The sequence below is a fragment of the Marmota flaviventris genome, chromosome 12, assembly GCF_047511675.1.
Source record: "Marmota flaviventris isolate mMarFla1 chromosome 12, mMarFla1.hap1, whole genome shotgun sequence".
NCBI lineage: Eukaryota > Metazoa > Chordata > Mammalia > Rodentia > Sciuridae > Marmota > Marmota flaviventris.
Genome location: NC_092509.1, coordinates 95,000,784 through 95,017,102, shown reverse-complemented (window position 1 = coordinate 95,017,102; position 16,319 = coordinate 95,000,784). Strand labels below are relative to the sequence as shown.

At 45.6% G+C, this 16,319-nt stretch overlaps 1 protein-coding gene across 1 annotated transcript in view; it reads left to right on the top strand.

Moving 5' to 3' along the window:
- Lamc2 (laminin subunit gamma 2) overlaps positions 1–16,319 on the top strand; it is a 57,328-nt gene that overhangs the window by 38,785 nt on the left and 2,224 nt on the right. Inside the window, exons 9-22 of the mRNA XM_027935017.2 lie at positions 1,057–1,275; positions 1,874–2,056; positions 2,876–3,121; positions 5,633–5,778; positions 7,132–7,291; positions 7,599–7,804; positions 8,756–8,835; positions 9,900–10,049; positions 10,769–10,913; positions 11,968–12,117; positions 12,600–12,714; positions 13,611–13,810; positions 15,628–15,786; positions 15,880–15,979. Coding sequence (XP_027790818.2) covers positions 1,057–1,275; positions 1,874–2,056; positions 2,876–3,121; positions 5,633–5,778; positions 7,132–7,291; positions 7,599–7,804; positions 8,756–8,835; positions 9,900–10,049; positions 10,769–10,913; positions 11,968–12,117; positions 12,600–12,714; positions 13,611–13,810; positions 15,628–15,786; positions 15,880–15,979 — 2,259 coding nt within the window. The remainder of the gene's footprint in view (positions 1–1,056; positions 1,276–1,873; positions 2,057–2,875; positions 3,122–5,632; positions 5,779–7,131; positions 7,292–7,598; positions 7,805–8,755; positions 8,836–9,899; positions 10,050–10,768; positions 10,914–11,967; positions 12,118–12,599; positions 12,715–13,610; positions 13,811–15,627; positions 15,787–15,879; positions 15,980–16,319) is intronic.

Here is a 16,319-nt window from a genome sequence, read left to right as displayed (position 1 = left end):
TAAATTTTTACATTCTAGAAATTTCTCAAAGGGGAACATTCCTCTTTTAAAGAGGTCAGAACCAGTAAATGAATAATGATGACACCATCTCATTATAAGAGCCTCTGAATTTCCATGAAAGCTGATTGTTGAGGAAAATAAGCTACAACACCTGGGTGTATTTCTCCAGCTCAGAAATGGCTCTAGGGCACACCGGTTCACTCCTAGACTGGCCCTTCCTCTTGGGTCGTACTTACTGCTGCCATGTTTGGACATCCTCATATATCCTGCTAATTCTCTTTTTTGAACTTCACATGTTGGGGCCTCCTGGTTCCAGCTGGAATTATATAAAAGAGCTCTCTGTAAAAAGGAAACACGGGTGGCCTGCCCCATTTCCATGTCACTAATGCAGCTAATAAGGCAGGAAGAGGAGAAGGTGTTTGCTAGCAATGTGCTGAACTGTTATTATGTGCATTACAACGTACACTGTCATTTAATTTCAACACAAATTTAGAAGATAGATAGCACCGTTCTCTTGCGCAGTTGAGGATATGCAGCTGTGGAGAGGTTAGCGATTTGCCAGTTAATACAGCTTGTGAGGGTGGAGACAGAATTTAAACCATGATTTTTCCAGCTCCAGAGCCTGTGTGCTCAGTCCCAATTCTGTGTGACACCACCTGTCAGGAGTGGAGAAAAATAAAATCTAGAGAGGCCTGATTTCAGATATTCTTTCTTCCCTCCCTCCCTCCCTCCCTCCCTCCCTTCCTTCCTTCCTTCCTTCCTTCCTTCCTTCTCTCTCTCTCTCTCTTTCGTTTTTAGTACCAGGGATTGAACCCAGTGGCACTTAACCACTGAGCCACATCCTCTGCCCTTTTACAAAATATTTTATTTAGAGACAGGGTCTTGCTGAGTTGCTTAGGGCCTCACTAAATTGCTGAGGCTGACTTTGAACCCACAATCCTCCTGCCTCAGCTTCCCGAGCTGTTGGGATTATAGGCGTGCACCATCATACCTGGCTTGATTTCAAATCTTTTAGCCTTACCACTTGCTACTTCTAGCCTCTCCTCTCTATTTCAGGTACTGGGTACATTGACAACGTGACCCTGGTTTCAGCCCGCCCTGTCTCTGGAGCCCCAGCACCCTGGGTTGAACATTGTATATGTCCTGTTGGGTACAAGGGACAGTTCTGCCAGGATTGTGCTTCTGGCTACAAAAGAGATTCAGCGAGACTGGGGCCTTTTGGCACCTGTGTTCCATGTAACTGCCAAGGGGGAGGGGCCTGTGATCCAGACACTGGTGAGTGAAATGACACCTGGACCAGGTGACTGGGGGTGCAGCCAGGTGACCACAGTCTCCTGTGAAATTTAAGAGTGGAGTGAGGAATACTATGCCTGAACTCATTTCAGAGATGGGGAAGGATTAGGGAGAGCCAGGCTGGAGTCGGGGAGGATGGACAGGGTGCCTTATTACACTCAGTCCTTTTCATTAAGGAAATGCCACAAGGTTGTAAGAAAGGTGCTAGGTTACAGGAAACTGCTGTCTGTCCTGGTTCAGTGCAGTGGGGGATTGGGTATCAAGTTCCAAGAATTGTGTGGGGAGATCAAAGGCAAGTGGGGGTCTCAATGAATGGGGCAATCAATGGTGTCAGGCCACAGAGGACAAGGGACAGTGCCAAGTTGTGGATAGTGGAGGCAGGGTACATTGCTTAGTATAGAAGAGTGAAGCTGAAATTCAAGGTCTGGTAGAGGGCAGGGGTGAATGCCAGTGCCCAGGTACTGTAAAACCTTTAGAAAGGAAGGCTGTGGGCTTGCACACGACCCCTGCTCCTCTGAAGGAAATGCATTATCTGACCCTGCTCATTTCTCTGCCCCTCCATTCTTCTTCTGCCTCCCAGGAGATTGTTATTCAGGGGACGAAAATCCTGACATCGAGTGTGCCGACTGCCCCATTGGATTTTACAATGATCCCCATGACCCCCGAAGCTGCAAGCCATGCCCCTGTCACAATGGATTCAGCTGCTCAGTGATGCCCGAGACAGAGGAGGTGGTCTGCAACAACTGTCCGCTCGGAGTCACTGGTAAGACCACAGGCCTGCTCTGCAGCCAGCTTCTTCCTGTCCTGATGCTGTGAATCCATGTCAAGAGAATCTACTCCTAGGAATTTTCTAGAAAATTTTAATGACTTTGGGTTAATCTAAATGTGCTTATTCTAAAGATCAGACTATCTCGATACCAAGAGGGGAGGTGGATTGGGCAAGGACAGAGAGCTCAGTTACAGGAGGAAACATGGACTCCTGTTTTGGGAGGTTTGGAGTTAGAAGATGCTGACCAAATGCATAGTTTGAAATGTTTTTTAATGACCCAAAGTAAAGAAGGAAGTCTTAGGGACTGGGGTTGTAGCTCCATGGCAGAACGTTTGCCTAGCACATGTGAGGCACTGGGTTCGATCCTTAGCACCACATTAAAAAATAATAATAATAATATAAAATAAAGGCATGATGTCATCTACAACTACAAAACATTTTTTTAAAAAAGGAAATCTTAGTCACCTCTTCAGTGTCACATCCCTGTGCTGGTCAGTTTGAAAGAAAACCCAGCAGCAGCCTTAGTGATTTCTCTAGAATCTCACCACTCCTACGTTGCTACTGGCTTTCCCCAAAACAACTAGTTAGGCCTCCTAGCGATGTTGCTGTGTTCCACAGTCTGTGGTGACTGTGGACGGGGTGGTGCCAACCCTGTCATGCACCTGCTCCTGACCCGTACTGTTCTGGGGTCACGGAAGAAGCACGTTTCCCTGGCTCTCTGGGGGTGCCTTGCACTTTAGGCCTCTCTGTCTGGTCTTGCTGCCAACAGATGACGGTCTGGCCTTGGCCATTTGTTCCTTTGTTCTTTCCCAGGCGCTCGCTGTGAACTCTGTGCTGATGGCTACTTTGGGGACCCCTTTGGGGAGCGGGGCCCGGTGAGGCCTTGTCAGCTCTGTCAGTGCAACAACAACATCGACCCCAGTGCCTCTGGGAACTGTGACCGGCTGACGGGCAGGTGTCTGAAGTGCATCCACAACACAGCCGGAGTCAACTGCGACCAGTGCAAAGCTGGCTACTTCGGGGACCCTTTGGCTCCCAACCCAGCAGACAAGTGTCGAGGTAGGACTGCGCTCCCCTACCCCGGCCCCCACACACACATTGCGTCTGTGTGTACGTGTGTGTACGAGCTTGCCCTGTTTACTAGGGAATGTCATGATGCAACTTTGGTTTTCTGATCAAACCGTCCCATAAACAGCCCACCTTTCTCCCTCAGAGGTTAGTCTTAAGACTGCTTCTCCCCGCCCCGCCCCGACTCCCAGGAATCTGGAAGGCAGAGCCAGAGGCTCTCAAATGGTTAAAGCTGGGTGGGAGATGTAAAAAAGGTCAGGTTTACATTCCTAAGTGGAAGAGGAGATAAAATGGAACCAGGTCCCATGCCCAATCCCGAGGCGAGTAGGGGGAAGTGGCTGCCAGACCTCTTACTGGAGAGTAATGAATGACTTGAGACCAAGCCTGAGCAAACTGCAGCAGGGAGGGGAGGGGCTGCAGAGAAGTTTAAGAGACCCTCTCAGGAAGTCTGCATGCTTGGGTATGGAGGGCCACTGTTGAAAGTCCTCCAAGGGAGGCTCAGCTTCAAAGCAGTAGCCAGGACCAAGCATTCCTAAGGGCTGCTTCAGATCAAAGCACAGATCAGATGGGTCCTCAGCTCTCCTTTGTACAGGTTATATTTCAGAGGCAAGTTCAGATCTAGAGGGGCAGTCCTGCCCCAGACCCTCCTTAGTCCCAAAGGTCCCAGATACCTTGAGGAGCAGAACTCAAGAGCCTGTCTCCTGTAAGAGCCTTAGGCCACAGTCTCCACCTGGAAAGGCCGGAGCATCTCTCTGCAGACGGGGCCTTCTTACCCAGGAGCATGACAGGACTGACTTGTTCATGGGCCAGACCAGCCCTGACCCCAACTTAGAGTTGGCTATGATGTTCTGGAAAATATCCTGTGATAAGAAGATCCTAGATGACATTAGTGGTGCTGAATTCAAGTCCCTTTTGTGACATACCTAGTGCATTGTGCTGATCAGGCCAATTAATCCCTCTGAACCTCAGTGTCCTCATATGTTTGACTAACATTTAACTCAAAATGTTTGCAAAGATAAAATAAATTGGCATATGAGAAAGCACACCGTAAGCACTGTATTTCTAGTTATTCAGTGTTATTAATGCTGACAATTTACAATTCCAAAGAAATTGGTTTTCATTCAACTATATATCATCAAGCACCAACCATGTATATAATGTGGGCCTAGATACCAAGGTTATAATGATGAACAAGTCAGTCCTGGGTCCCAAGGTCCTTGTATGGTGGTAAGGAAGTCACAAATGTGTGTGCAAATAATGGTAGTACACCCCCCAATCAGTGGGGTTTTTTAAATTTTTAATGTTTTGATTAGTTATACATAACAGTAGAATGCATTTATGTACTTTGATATATCATACATGGGTGGGGCATAATTTCTCATTTTTTCTGAGTGTACATGTTGTAGAATCACATTGGTCATGCAGTCACATATATACATACAGTAATAATGTCTGTTTCGTTCACTATCTTTCCTATCCCCACCTCCCTTCCCTCCCCTCCCTTCACTTCCCTGTATCTAATCTAAGGTAACTCTATTTTTCTCTAGTGCCCACCCACCACATTGTGACTTAGCATCCTCATATTAGAGAAAACATTTGGCCTTTGGATTTTTGGCATTGGCTTATTTCACTTAGCATGATATTCTCCAACGCCAACTACTTACTGGCAAATGCCATATTTCATTCTTCTTTAAAGCTGAGTTATTCCATTGTGGGGGGGAAATATATATATATATATATCACATTTTCATTATCCATTCATCTATTGAAGTACACCTAGGTTGGACCCATGATTTTGCTATTGTGAATTGAGCTGCTATAAACATTGATGTGGCTGCATCACTGTAGTATGCTGATTTTAAGTCTTTTGGGTATAAACCAAGGATCAGTGTTTTGAGAGCACTGAAGATAGATAGAATCACTGGGATCATTAGAGCAATGTCTCACTTACTGTTCTATTTTTGACTCTTAAAACAGAACCTAGTATGTAGTAGGTACTTAATAAATTTGATCAAATGAATAACAGTACTACTTTCTTACTGCATTTCCTAGATCAATGGTGTAGATTTCCTACATCACTGGCTTTTTCTGAGCTCTCACTGCAGCAGATTATTCAATCTCTCAGAGCTCCCATTCCTATCTGTAAAACAGAGAGAGATGTTTACATCTCGCACATAATAGGCCCAGAAGAAATGTTATTTACCTTAGGAGCAAAGCCAGTAAAATATCCAACAGGCTTACAGTTTAATGAGAGGAACCACTGTAATATCTTTTCATCCACACACACCAAACAAATTTGCAAGTGAGTCCTGAGGTCTACATACTTTGGGAATGTGCTTGAAGGCATAGCCAAGGACTGAATCTAACCCAAGACGGATGGCCAGGGCCACAAAAGACTCTTCCCCATTGGAGACTTGATCTTCTTCCATTCTATCTTGGCTACACCTTCAGTTGCTGGGATGAGTTTGAAAGCATGCTACATATGTCTGTCTCTGTCTTTAGCTTGCAACTGCAACCCCATGGGCTCGGAGCCTGTGGAGTGTCGAAGTGATGGCAGCTGTGTTTGCAAGCCAGGATTTGGTGGCCTCAACTGTGAGCACCAAGCATTAGCCAGCTGTCCAGCTTGCTACAATCAAGTGAAGATTCAGGTGTGCCTGCTGCTCCTAAACCGCCTTCCACCCCACAGAATCGAACCTTTATATCCCACTGACTGGTTATATGCTGGATCTAGGAGCTACCCCCTAGCCTCCTGAGGATGGGAAGTTGCTATCTTTGTTTTCGTTTTTGTGATTATTGTACTAGCCAGGCACTGTGTCACACACCTGTAATCCCAGTGACTCAGAAGATGGAGGCAGGAGGATCACGAGTTTGAGGCCAGCCTCAGCAATGTAGTGAGACCCTATCTCAAAATAAAAAAATTATAAGAGCTCAGGATGTAGCTCAGTGGTAGAGCACCCCGGGGTTCAATTCCTAGTACTGAAAATAATAAATCTTGTTGTACTAAAAAGATTCTGGATAATAATAATAATAATAATAATACAGGTTTACTTCTTATATATACTATTTTCAAGCCCCCTTCTATAGATATAGTCTTGTTTGATAATCATGATAACTTAGTTGAGTTGGAAGATATTCTGGCCTCAGTTTTCACTGGTCTAAGAAAGTCTTGAAATACTTGCTATTTTTCAAAGTGATAGAGCCAGATGGAACTGGGAATACCACTCTATCTTCCAGATTCTGAGTTCAGTTCTTGCCATTATAATATGCCACTCTCCATCTAGACATTTTTCCAATAGAAACCCTAAAACAAATGCAGAAAAACATAAAGCTCAGTGGTAGAGCGCTTGCCTAGTATGTGTAAGGCACTGGGTTCAATCCTCAGCACCACATTAGAAAACAACAACAACAACAAAAACCTAAATAAACAAAATAAATGTATTGTGCCCATATACAACTAAAAAATATTAAAAACAAAAGCATAAGCAGATAAAAGATAAGTGAAGTCCAGGAGGGGATGAAGTTTTTGCAAACAGGAGTGGCTTCCAGAAATTCCCCCATCCAAGTTCCAAAGAAGAATGGACTTGAGGTTTTTGTTGTTGTTATTAATTTTTTTTTTCTGGAGTGAGGGGTTGGGGAATAAAATTCCCAAACAGAACTTCAAATGTAGAACACACTCAACCTGTTTTTAAATGTTGTCTATTGAACAAGCTTTCATAGAACTTTCTTCAAGCTGTGCTGTAAGCACTTGACAAATATTAACTCGTGTAGTGCAAGTCATGATTCTATGAGGCAGTATCATTATGTTTATTGTCCCCATTGAGTAGATAGGGAAAGTGACTTGTCCCAAGCCACACAGCTAGAGTACTCCAGTCTCTAAAGTCTAAACTGAACCACCAGAACATAGCAAGCGTCTCTGGGTGGTTAGCTGCTGTCTCCTGGGTACCTGGTGCTGGGTGTGGTCTCCATCCTCCATTCTGAGCCTCTTTCCCGTGTGGTTTCAGATGGATCAGTTTATGCAGCAGCTCCAGAGCCTGGAGGCCCTGATTTCCAAGGCTCAGGGTGGCGGTGGCGCCGCAGTACCTGGCTCAGAACTGGAAGGCAGGATGCAGCAGGCGGAGCAGGCTTTACGGGACATTCTGAGAGAAGCGCAGATCTCAGAAGGTGAGAAAGGCTGACTGACTTCCCTTTAGCCAGAAGAGGACTGATGTCTAGAAAGAATTGCTAGACGCACGTCATAGACTCTTCCTTGGACACTGGTTCAGCAGGTGTGTCCACCAGCCCTTGCTCAGGTAGAAGGGCTGTCAGTGACACTCCTCTGAGACCTGCATGATGGATCTTCAAGAGCAGTTTGCGTGCGCGTTTCTATTGGGTATTTATCATGTCACAACGAGCCAGTCAACCCTCCATCATTTTAGATAGCTCTGTGCCAACCTGAATAGCGCTGATCTTCCCTCTTCTCTGGGTTCAGGTGTTAGTAGGACCCTTAGACGCCAGCTGGACAAGGTGAGGAGCCAAGAGAACAGCTACCGCAATCGCCTGGATGACCTCAAGACCGCAGCGGAAAGGATTCGGGCCCTGAGCAGTCAGTATCAGAACCGAGTCCAGGATACCCGCAGGCTCGTCACCCAGATGCGCCTGAGCCTGGCAGAAAGTGAAGCTTCCCTGAAAAACAGCGTAGGTTTGGCTGGGTTGGGGTACTCAGAACCACTGCTCGGGGGACCCTCCAATAGCTCCCCCTGCTCACTTTCTCTCCCTCTGGGCTTTTGGTCCACCTGGCAGGTAGTGGGACCTCTCTTCCTTGCAACAGTCACACCTATTCTTTGTGTCTTTGGCTTCCTAAATTTCCTGTTTGACTGCATCAGATTCTCTTTATTTATTTTAGCTCTGCTCATGTTTGCCTTCTTAGCCCACAGCGTGGTATGTGGTAGCTGCAAATGTCAGCTGCATGAATGAATGAATGAATGAATGAGGAGGGAGAGAGTGAAGGAGGAAGGAAGTCGGGCAGGAAGAAAGGAAGTGGCCCAATAAAGACAGTTCTGCAGATGGAAGAAAAATATTGTCACAACAATTCTCCTAATGATGTAATTTGCAGTGTGGCAGGAGGGAGAGATTCGATTGAACACGCTTCTGTTTTTGAATAAAGAAGGCTATGGTGACAATAATATAAGCAGATGGGTAGAAGATGAATAAAGGAAACAAGAAATAGAAATATGATGAAGAAATCACATGTAAAAATAATTTATTCCAAGGTTACAAAAAAAATTTTTTTGTACAAAATACAGAAAAGAAATAAAAATCCCCTATGATCCTATTACTGCTAAAGAGCTGCTGTTATAACTTGATATATGCTACTGGACTTGATGTAGAGATAAGAATGTACATGCATATATTTTTAAATGCATCCTTATCTTTATAGATACTTTTTGGAACTTGGAGTTCTACTTTGTTCTTATCTACACATACTTTTTTTTTTTTTTAACTGCGTGCTCATGGTGGATTGAGACTCTCTCGGTGTGTCAGGGTGTGAATCTGTGGCCAATGACAAGTGGTTCTCACACTTCAGCTGCACCTGCTTAGGCTCCACAGTCAAATGCAAAGTCTTAACTAAGTCTCCTTTTTCCACAGAAAATTCCTCCCATAGACCACTATGTGGGGTCCAATGGCCTTAAAAGTCTGGCTCAGGAGGCCACAAGATTGGCAGACAGGTGAGCAGCAGTGGAGGCACCTCTGCACCAGGTGGCTCCTTAAGGCTAAACTTGAACAAGACTGTGGGGTATTCACAACCCAAGCACCAAGTTTATTCCCTCCAGCCTCCTTTGCAGCCGTCTCCTGCCTTGAAGCCATGTTTCAACTGCTTGGCTTTTAGTATACGTAGGTGGACCCTGGACGGGGTCCTTGGCCAGAGTTGGGGGGTGGGAGTGTTTCTTTCCCAGACTTCTCTGTGACTCACAATATGGCTTTGGTGTCTGTCAGATGTGATTCCTCGGAGCCTGTGAAACTATTTAGCCTTTGGAAAAGGAAATTCTGCAGCTTTAAGGGACTCCTAGGGTCCCACACCAAGCCTGGGAGTGAGGAGCAAGGAGTTGTTTGCTATGTGTCTGCAAGTGTACAGAGGGGCCTTCCTCCTGGAAACCAGCTTGCAGGAGCTTGCTAACAGGCAGCTCCTCTGATGCTTGCCTTGACTTTAAATCCTATTGTGTTTTAGAGGTCTGCTCAGCGGAGGGGCTGACTGTGCTAATCTCAAGAAGAATTCAGTCAGCAGAAGGGGGCTGGCTTGGATTTTCATAGTTTGAGCTGCCTCCAGAGCCCTGGTGTTGTTTGTTTTGATTTTTTAATATCACTTTGTAAAATCTGGAAAACGGAGCTTACGGGGGACTTTTACTCACAAGCTTTGTTCTATCAGGCCTGGGCTCAAAGGAGTAGGGAGTTGGACCTGGACAAAATGAGATCTAGGGGTTTCTCCCTGCAGAAAACAGTTTACAGGGGCAATGTTCTGTCACCCTGAGACTGCTCCCACTCCTCCCCAGGGCCCACCTCCACTAAGCGTGTCATATACAGAAGAGACCACGGGGCCTGTGACAGGAGGCAAAATCTCCAGGACACATGCTTCTTGATAGTTCCTCTAATTCCATCGAATCTGGATTTAGTTCTTTTTGGTTTTTCTGAAAACCAAACCAGTCTCCTTACTCTTCTCCCTTTATCTACACAAAAGACAGAAAGGGAGCCCTTTTGCTATGAAAACTAATTCTTCCGTTTTTAATCCTTTCAGCCATGTCGAATCAGCCAGGAGCATGGAGCAACTAACAAGGGAAACAGAGAAATATTCCAAACAAGCGCTGTCATTGCCCCACCAGGGTCTGAGTGAAGGGGGCGGAAGTGGCGTCTCAGACAGCTCTGTGGTACAAGGACTTAGGGGAAGGCAAGTTTCAGTGGGTTCTCCCTCAGCCCGTAAAACCTGGATCCTCTCAGTACAATGCACCAGGCTTCTTTTCAAATGTATGTTAATAAGAGGGACAATAGAATGAGCTGGTTACTTTGGGGAAAACAAATATCTTCAAGGCTGGAAGAAGGTTGATTAACCTTAGTAAAATTTATGATTAGATTGAGAGAATGCAGTACTTGCAGAAATGACTACCCTCTACAGTGTATGAATGGTATGTGCAAACACCCGCTTGATGGTATAAGGAATATAAGAATAATGTATTTATATTACCAGGAATTAGGAAATTTGGCTTGAATTTTTCCACCCCGACCTCTATAAACTGTGAGGCTTGTGTTTAGATTGTGGCAAGGGTCACATATCTCACGCATAACCTTGTTTGGCTATTCTGAGTATTCTAATTATGTACTTTTAAAGTAACAGGATCAATTTTGGCTTTTATAAAAGGAGGTGATTCTTACCACATTCCTGTAATCTCAGCTACTTAGAAGACTGAGGCAGGAGGATGGCAAGTTGAGGCCAGCCTGGGCAACTTAACAAAACTCTGTCTCAAAATAAAATTTTAAAAAAGGCTGGGGATTATAACTCTGTAGTAGAACATGCTCAAGACCCTGGGTTCAATTCCCAGTACTAGAAAAAAAAAATTAAGTTTTGAAAGTCCTTCTTTCCCCTCAACTCTCTTCTCATCCTCCCCACAGATTGGAGAAAACTAAGACCCTGGCCCAGCAGTTATCAAGGGAAGCCACCCAAACTGACATGGCAGCGGATAGGTCTTATCAACACAGTCTCAGCCTTCTGGATTCCGTGTCTGGGCTTCAGATAGTGGATGATCGGTCCTTTCAGGTGAGGGCATCTTGCCTGTGTGCTTGATTACGAAGGGCCAAAAATGCTTCCTTCACTAGGGATTCCATCATATTGTTCAACGCATTCAGCTTTTTCTCCATGTTCACAGTATTAGCCAGCGTTTCGTTACTACAATGAGATTCCTGAAGCAACTAACGTATTGAGAGAAAAGGTCTATTTGGCTCATGATTTTGGCATGGTACCTGCATTGGCTCAGTTCTGGAAAGAGTGGCAGATGGCACTAAGAGGGAGCTGTGTCAGAGCAAAAGTTCACCCCTGAGCCAGGAACAGAGAGAAGAAGACAGGCAGGATTGCACAATCCTTCTCGAGGGCGCACCCCAATGTCCTAAGGACCTCCCTCTCAGTCCTCCTTTCCAAAGGCTTCACGGCCTTCCAACAGCACCACTGGGGACCAAGGCCTCAAGAGCCCCCACATAGTCAAACCACAGCATTTACCCTTCTTGCTTTAAAGTAGGAAGAGTGTGCATGATTCTTATTATCCATCTTCTTATTCTTAAACCCCAACTCTTACACCCTTGGACTTTTCATCCTGAGCCTTTTAGTGGGTAAAACCTTTATAGCTCTTCCCTAGTTCTGGGGACTGTTGGAATGTGTGGGGAAGAACTGTAAAGTTTGGTGCATCTCTCTGTACAGAGGACTTTTGTTAGCAAAAGTTTTTGCATCGTTTCTGCCATTAATCCTCTTGACTGTTCCCAATTTATTCAGTGAAGAAGAATCCACTTTCTACCTGCAGCAAAAAGCACTCCCAGTGATTTCCATGGACACATGTTCCCATGAATATATAAGCTAAAATGATAAAATTGAATAAATAGAAAGGAACACACACGCAAAACCTGTTTGATGCTCGGGGGCCCTGCTGCCGCCTGATTTCCCTTGGGCACAGGGTCTCATTTCTATTCAGCTTTGAGCCTGGATGGTTAGGGATGGTTTTCTTGACTTCTGAAACCTGTTGTTATTTTCAAACACTGATGCCAGGTCCTAACAAGGCTGGTGTGGTAATGGGCAAGATTCATTCACTTCTTTTGGCCCACAGGTGGAAGCGAAGAGAATCAGACAAAAAGCTGATTCTCTCTCTAGCCTGGTGACCAGGCATATGGATGAGTTCAAGCGTGTGCAGAGCAATCTGGAAAACTGGAAAAAAGAAACCCAGCAGCTCTTACAGAATGGAAAAAATGAGAGACAGGTATCCTTTTGTTAATTCGTCCGTTCAGTAAGCATGTATCAAATGCCTACCATGGGAAGAATATGGCAAGAAGACCCATTCAAAACTCTCTGAAGGTCACGGTGCCACAGCTCACAGAGGGAGGAAGTGAGACAGACCTTGATGTAATTAACTCCACCCACTGAGTCAGCACTCAACCCTTGGAATAGGACCCAAGCCTCCTGGGTCTAATTTTGTTCTATTAGCTTGACTTCAGGAAGCACCTAGAGTTTAAAATGATTTGCAAGACTATTTCCGTCCCTGTGGGTGGACTAGAAGTCTCCTTAGGTGGCACATGTGGTTGGCTTATAAAGTTTGTTCCATCCCAGATTGTAGAGGGGTTGCTCCAGTACCCCTAAACTGTGCGGTGAATCACAGCACTCTGTTGTCATGAAGAGAAATGTGTCAGGGTGACTTTGCCAGCAGGAATGTACTTTCTCTAATCTTGTTCTGTCTATTTACAGAAATCAGTTCAGCTGCTTTCCCGTGCCAACCTTGCTAAAAGCAGAGCCCAAGAAGCACTAAGTATGGGCAATGCCACTTTTTATGAAGTTGAGAACATCCTAAAGAACCTCAGAGGTTAGTGCTTCATGGTCCATGTCACTTGAGTATTTTAAAGGTAGTGTCATGGCTGATGGGTTTTGAGTCTTCATGTATCTCTTTAATGGTGAGTAGACTGGGATATTTTTAATAGATGCTTAATAAATATCTTACTAAAGAAAAAACTCACTAATATTCAAGGTAAGTAGTGGAAAGAATTGAACTAAATCTCAGAAGGCTTGAGTTCCCCTCTTTGCTGGGTCTGGTGACCTGGGTGAGCTCATTGTGTGACCATAGACAACTCACACACCCTTTCTACACCCGAACATAAATGATTGATATGATTCCTCACAGATCCAACATCTCATTGCTCTACAGATATTTTCCTTTTTTCTTTTCTTTCTTTCTTTTTCTTTTCTTTCTTTTTTTTTTTTTCTGTAGCTTGATTGGTTCCAATATGCAATCCCCATGGTTGCTCTGTGGAGAAGACAGAGCCCCCTTTGTCATGGAATCGAGACCTCAGGAGGTTTGGGGGATGCCTTGCCGATTTGGTTAAAATTTTAGGATCTTCAGTAACAAATAAAAGATGGGCATTCCTGAATTTTTCCAGTTTCCTTCATTGAAAGTCCCTCTGTACCCATTCTACCTAGCCCCTGATTCTGGTCATTGACAGTTTAGGACTTAAGGCTCTGGATGGAAGCTTTGGGCCTCAGAGATTCTGCCTGCTTATTTCCTGGGGCCTTGATTCTCTTGCATCTTGGGGACTTGTGACTAACTCTGGCCTCTGGGAAAAGACAGAGTAATCCTCGCCGCCGTCCCTCCCCCACCCCAGTCTGTAATGACACTCTTTCAGGCATTTCTCGTTGAACCAGCGGCCCCTCTCGCTCATATCCAGGTTGTTTTCATCTGCAGGGCAATTTCCTTCTTTATTTCAGAGTTTGACCTGCAGGTGGAAGACAGGAAAGCAGAAGCTGAAGAGGCACTGAGGAGACTCTCCTACATCAGCCAGAGAGTTGCAGATGCCAGTGACAAGACCCAGCAGGCCGAAGCAGCCCTGGGCAGCGCCTCAGCGGACGCCCGGAGTGCAGAGAAGACGGCCAGGGAGGCCCTGGAGATCTCCAGCGAGATAGAACAGGTAAAGAGAAGTTGGGGTGCAGGTTGGCCCAGGCAGCCCCGAACACGATATTGTGTGTGGAAGGGGAGAGAGCACTGGGCTCATTTTGACCCTGAGGGCTCCGAGCCTGTGGTGGTCCATCATCGAAGCCCCAGACCCACATGGCCATCCCTACTGTCAAATTGATTTGTGGGACTGTAATCAACTAAGAGTTAGAGATCCCATTTTCAGCTCTCTTTGGGACAGTTTTGAGAAGAACTACCCAAGATTGGTTGTTGTTGGTTTATAGGACTGAACCCAGAGCTGCTCTACCACTGAGCTTCATCCTCAGCCCTTTTTATTTATTTTGAGACAGGATCTCCCTAAATTGCCCAGGCTGGCTTCCAACTTGCGATCCTCCTGCCTCAGCCCTCCTGAGCAGCTAGGATTGCAGGCACCGTGCCTGGCTCAAGATTGTTTTTATGTAGACTGTTGTATTGGTTTTCCAGAGCACAAACTTTTTTGGCTTAAAACAACAGAGATTATTTTCTCACAGTTCTAGAAGCTAGAAATCCAAAGTTAATGTGCCAGCCTTGCCCGCCTTGCCGGCTCTCAGGGAGAATCTTTCCTTGCCTCTCCCTAGCCTCTTGTGGTAGTCATCAGTCCTTGATGTCCCTTGGTTCGCATCTCTGTCCCTTGAATCTCTGTGTGTGCCATCACATGGTGCTTCCCACCTCTGAGTCTCTGCCTGTTGTTATAAGAACATCTGTCACATGGGAATAAGGACCCACCATGCTCCAGAATGACCTCATTGTAGTTAATTACATCTGTAGCAATCCAGTGTCCCAGGAAGGCCACATTCTGAGGTACTGAGATTTAGGCCTTCAACATACCTGTTAGGGAATTAACTGCTCAACCTGTAACACCTATCATCAATGTTTTGATACCAGATGATGAGATTCAGGAGCTCTAGAGCTTTTATGCCAGTCCATATCCTATGTCTGAGGTCTACTCACTCATTTTTCTCTGGCCTCACTCTGCCTGGTGCTGGGGAGAAGACCCAGTGAGCCTCTTCAAGGAGCGCTCAGTGTAATGGGGCATATGAACAAGCTACACCAGCAACCCACGTGTTAAGTGCCACAATAGCAGAGATGCTCAGCTGGAAGAGGGCCTCTTAGCTCTTAAGCAAACATGACTGCTAGAAATTTTATGCTTCTAGAAAGCCCAGAGGGATCTCTAGAAGTATCTGGGCTATTTGACCTCACTTTGAGATCACTCAGTAACCTGCAAAAACAATTTCTAATGTTAAGCCCCTTGAGTGTATGACCAACTTCATGTACCTCTCTTCATACAGCTTAGAGCATAAGGACACCAGCAATTTGAAGCTTACTAATACTTTATTGAGGAAGTTATTGATACGCTTTGTCCTTTTAAAAACAAAAACTCCACACGGTACCCTATTCCTTCTCCCCACTGCAAACTCAGCTGCCTTGGGGGTCCTAGTAAAATCATTCAGAAGACCACAGCAGCACAGGAACATGACAGAGAGCCACGTGAGTTCCCTGTCCTTGGACTTTCTCAAATCGTTGCTAATTGTGTTCAGCGTTTGGTGAACATCACACTGAGAGGGAAGTAGTATCTCAGTGCTGACCCTCCCAGCCCGTAGAGACATACCCCAGATTCTGTTGTTTGAGGCAGAGCTTGGGGAAGGGTGTGTCCCCAGTTTGACTCTCTCATTGTTCATCCAACTTATCCATCAGACCCTGGCTGCAGCTGTATTTTTTCTACAATTGTCCTTGGGATGTTTTTGAACCTCACCCCCCTCTCTCTTCCGTCCCTGGCTCCTTTTCTTCTCCCAGGAGATAGGGAGTCTGAACTTGGAAGCCAACGTGACTGCAGATGGGGCTTTGGCCATGGAAAAGGGACTGGCCACTCTAAAGAGCGAGATGAGGGAGGTGGAAGCAGAGCTGGCCAGGAGGCAGCTGGAGTTTGACACAGACAGGGATGCGGTGCAGATGGTGAGCCATGGCTTCTTCCCCTGGGGGATCCCTTTAAAGTCACCAATATGGAAAATACCCATCCCAGACAAGTCTGTTCTTCTTTCTCCTCAGGTGATTACAGAAGCCCAGAGAGTTGATACCAGAGCCAAGAATGCAGGAGTTACAATCCAAGACACACTCAGCACCCTGGACGGCATCCTACACCTGATAGGTCTGTGGAGTCTCCACAACCTCCCTGGGAATGGGAATCGCCACTTTCCTTAAGGGTGTCTGGAAATTTGCTTTATTTTCAGGTCCAGATACTTTAAGCAGTCTGCTTTGTATTTCTGGACTCTGTTTTACTATCTCTAAAATGGGTCACTGAGTACCTATTGCACTTAGAGGTGGAGGTCTGTGGGTTGAAGAAGTGGTTGAATGTATTCTGGAAACTTTATGGGAAAATTGGACAGTTTGAGAGTCCTACTGCGGAGGCTGGCCTTCATCCTGAGAAGCCAGTGGACAGTTTTAAGCAAAAGAATAACATTGTTTTTGGGTAGCTGATGCAGGGGAGC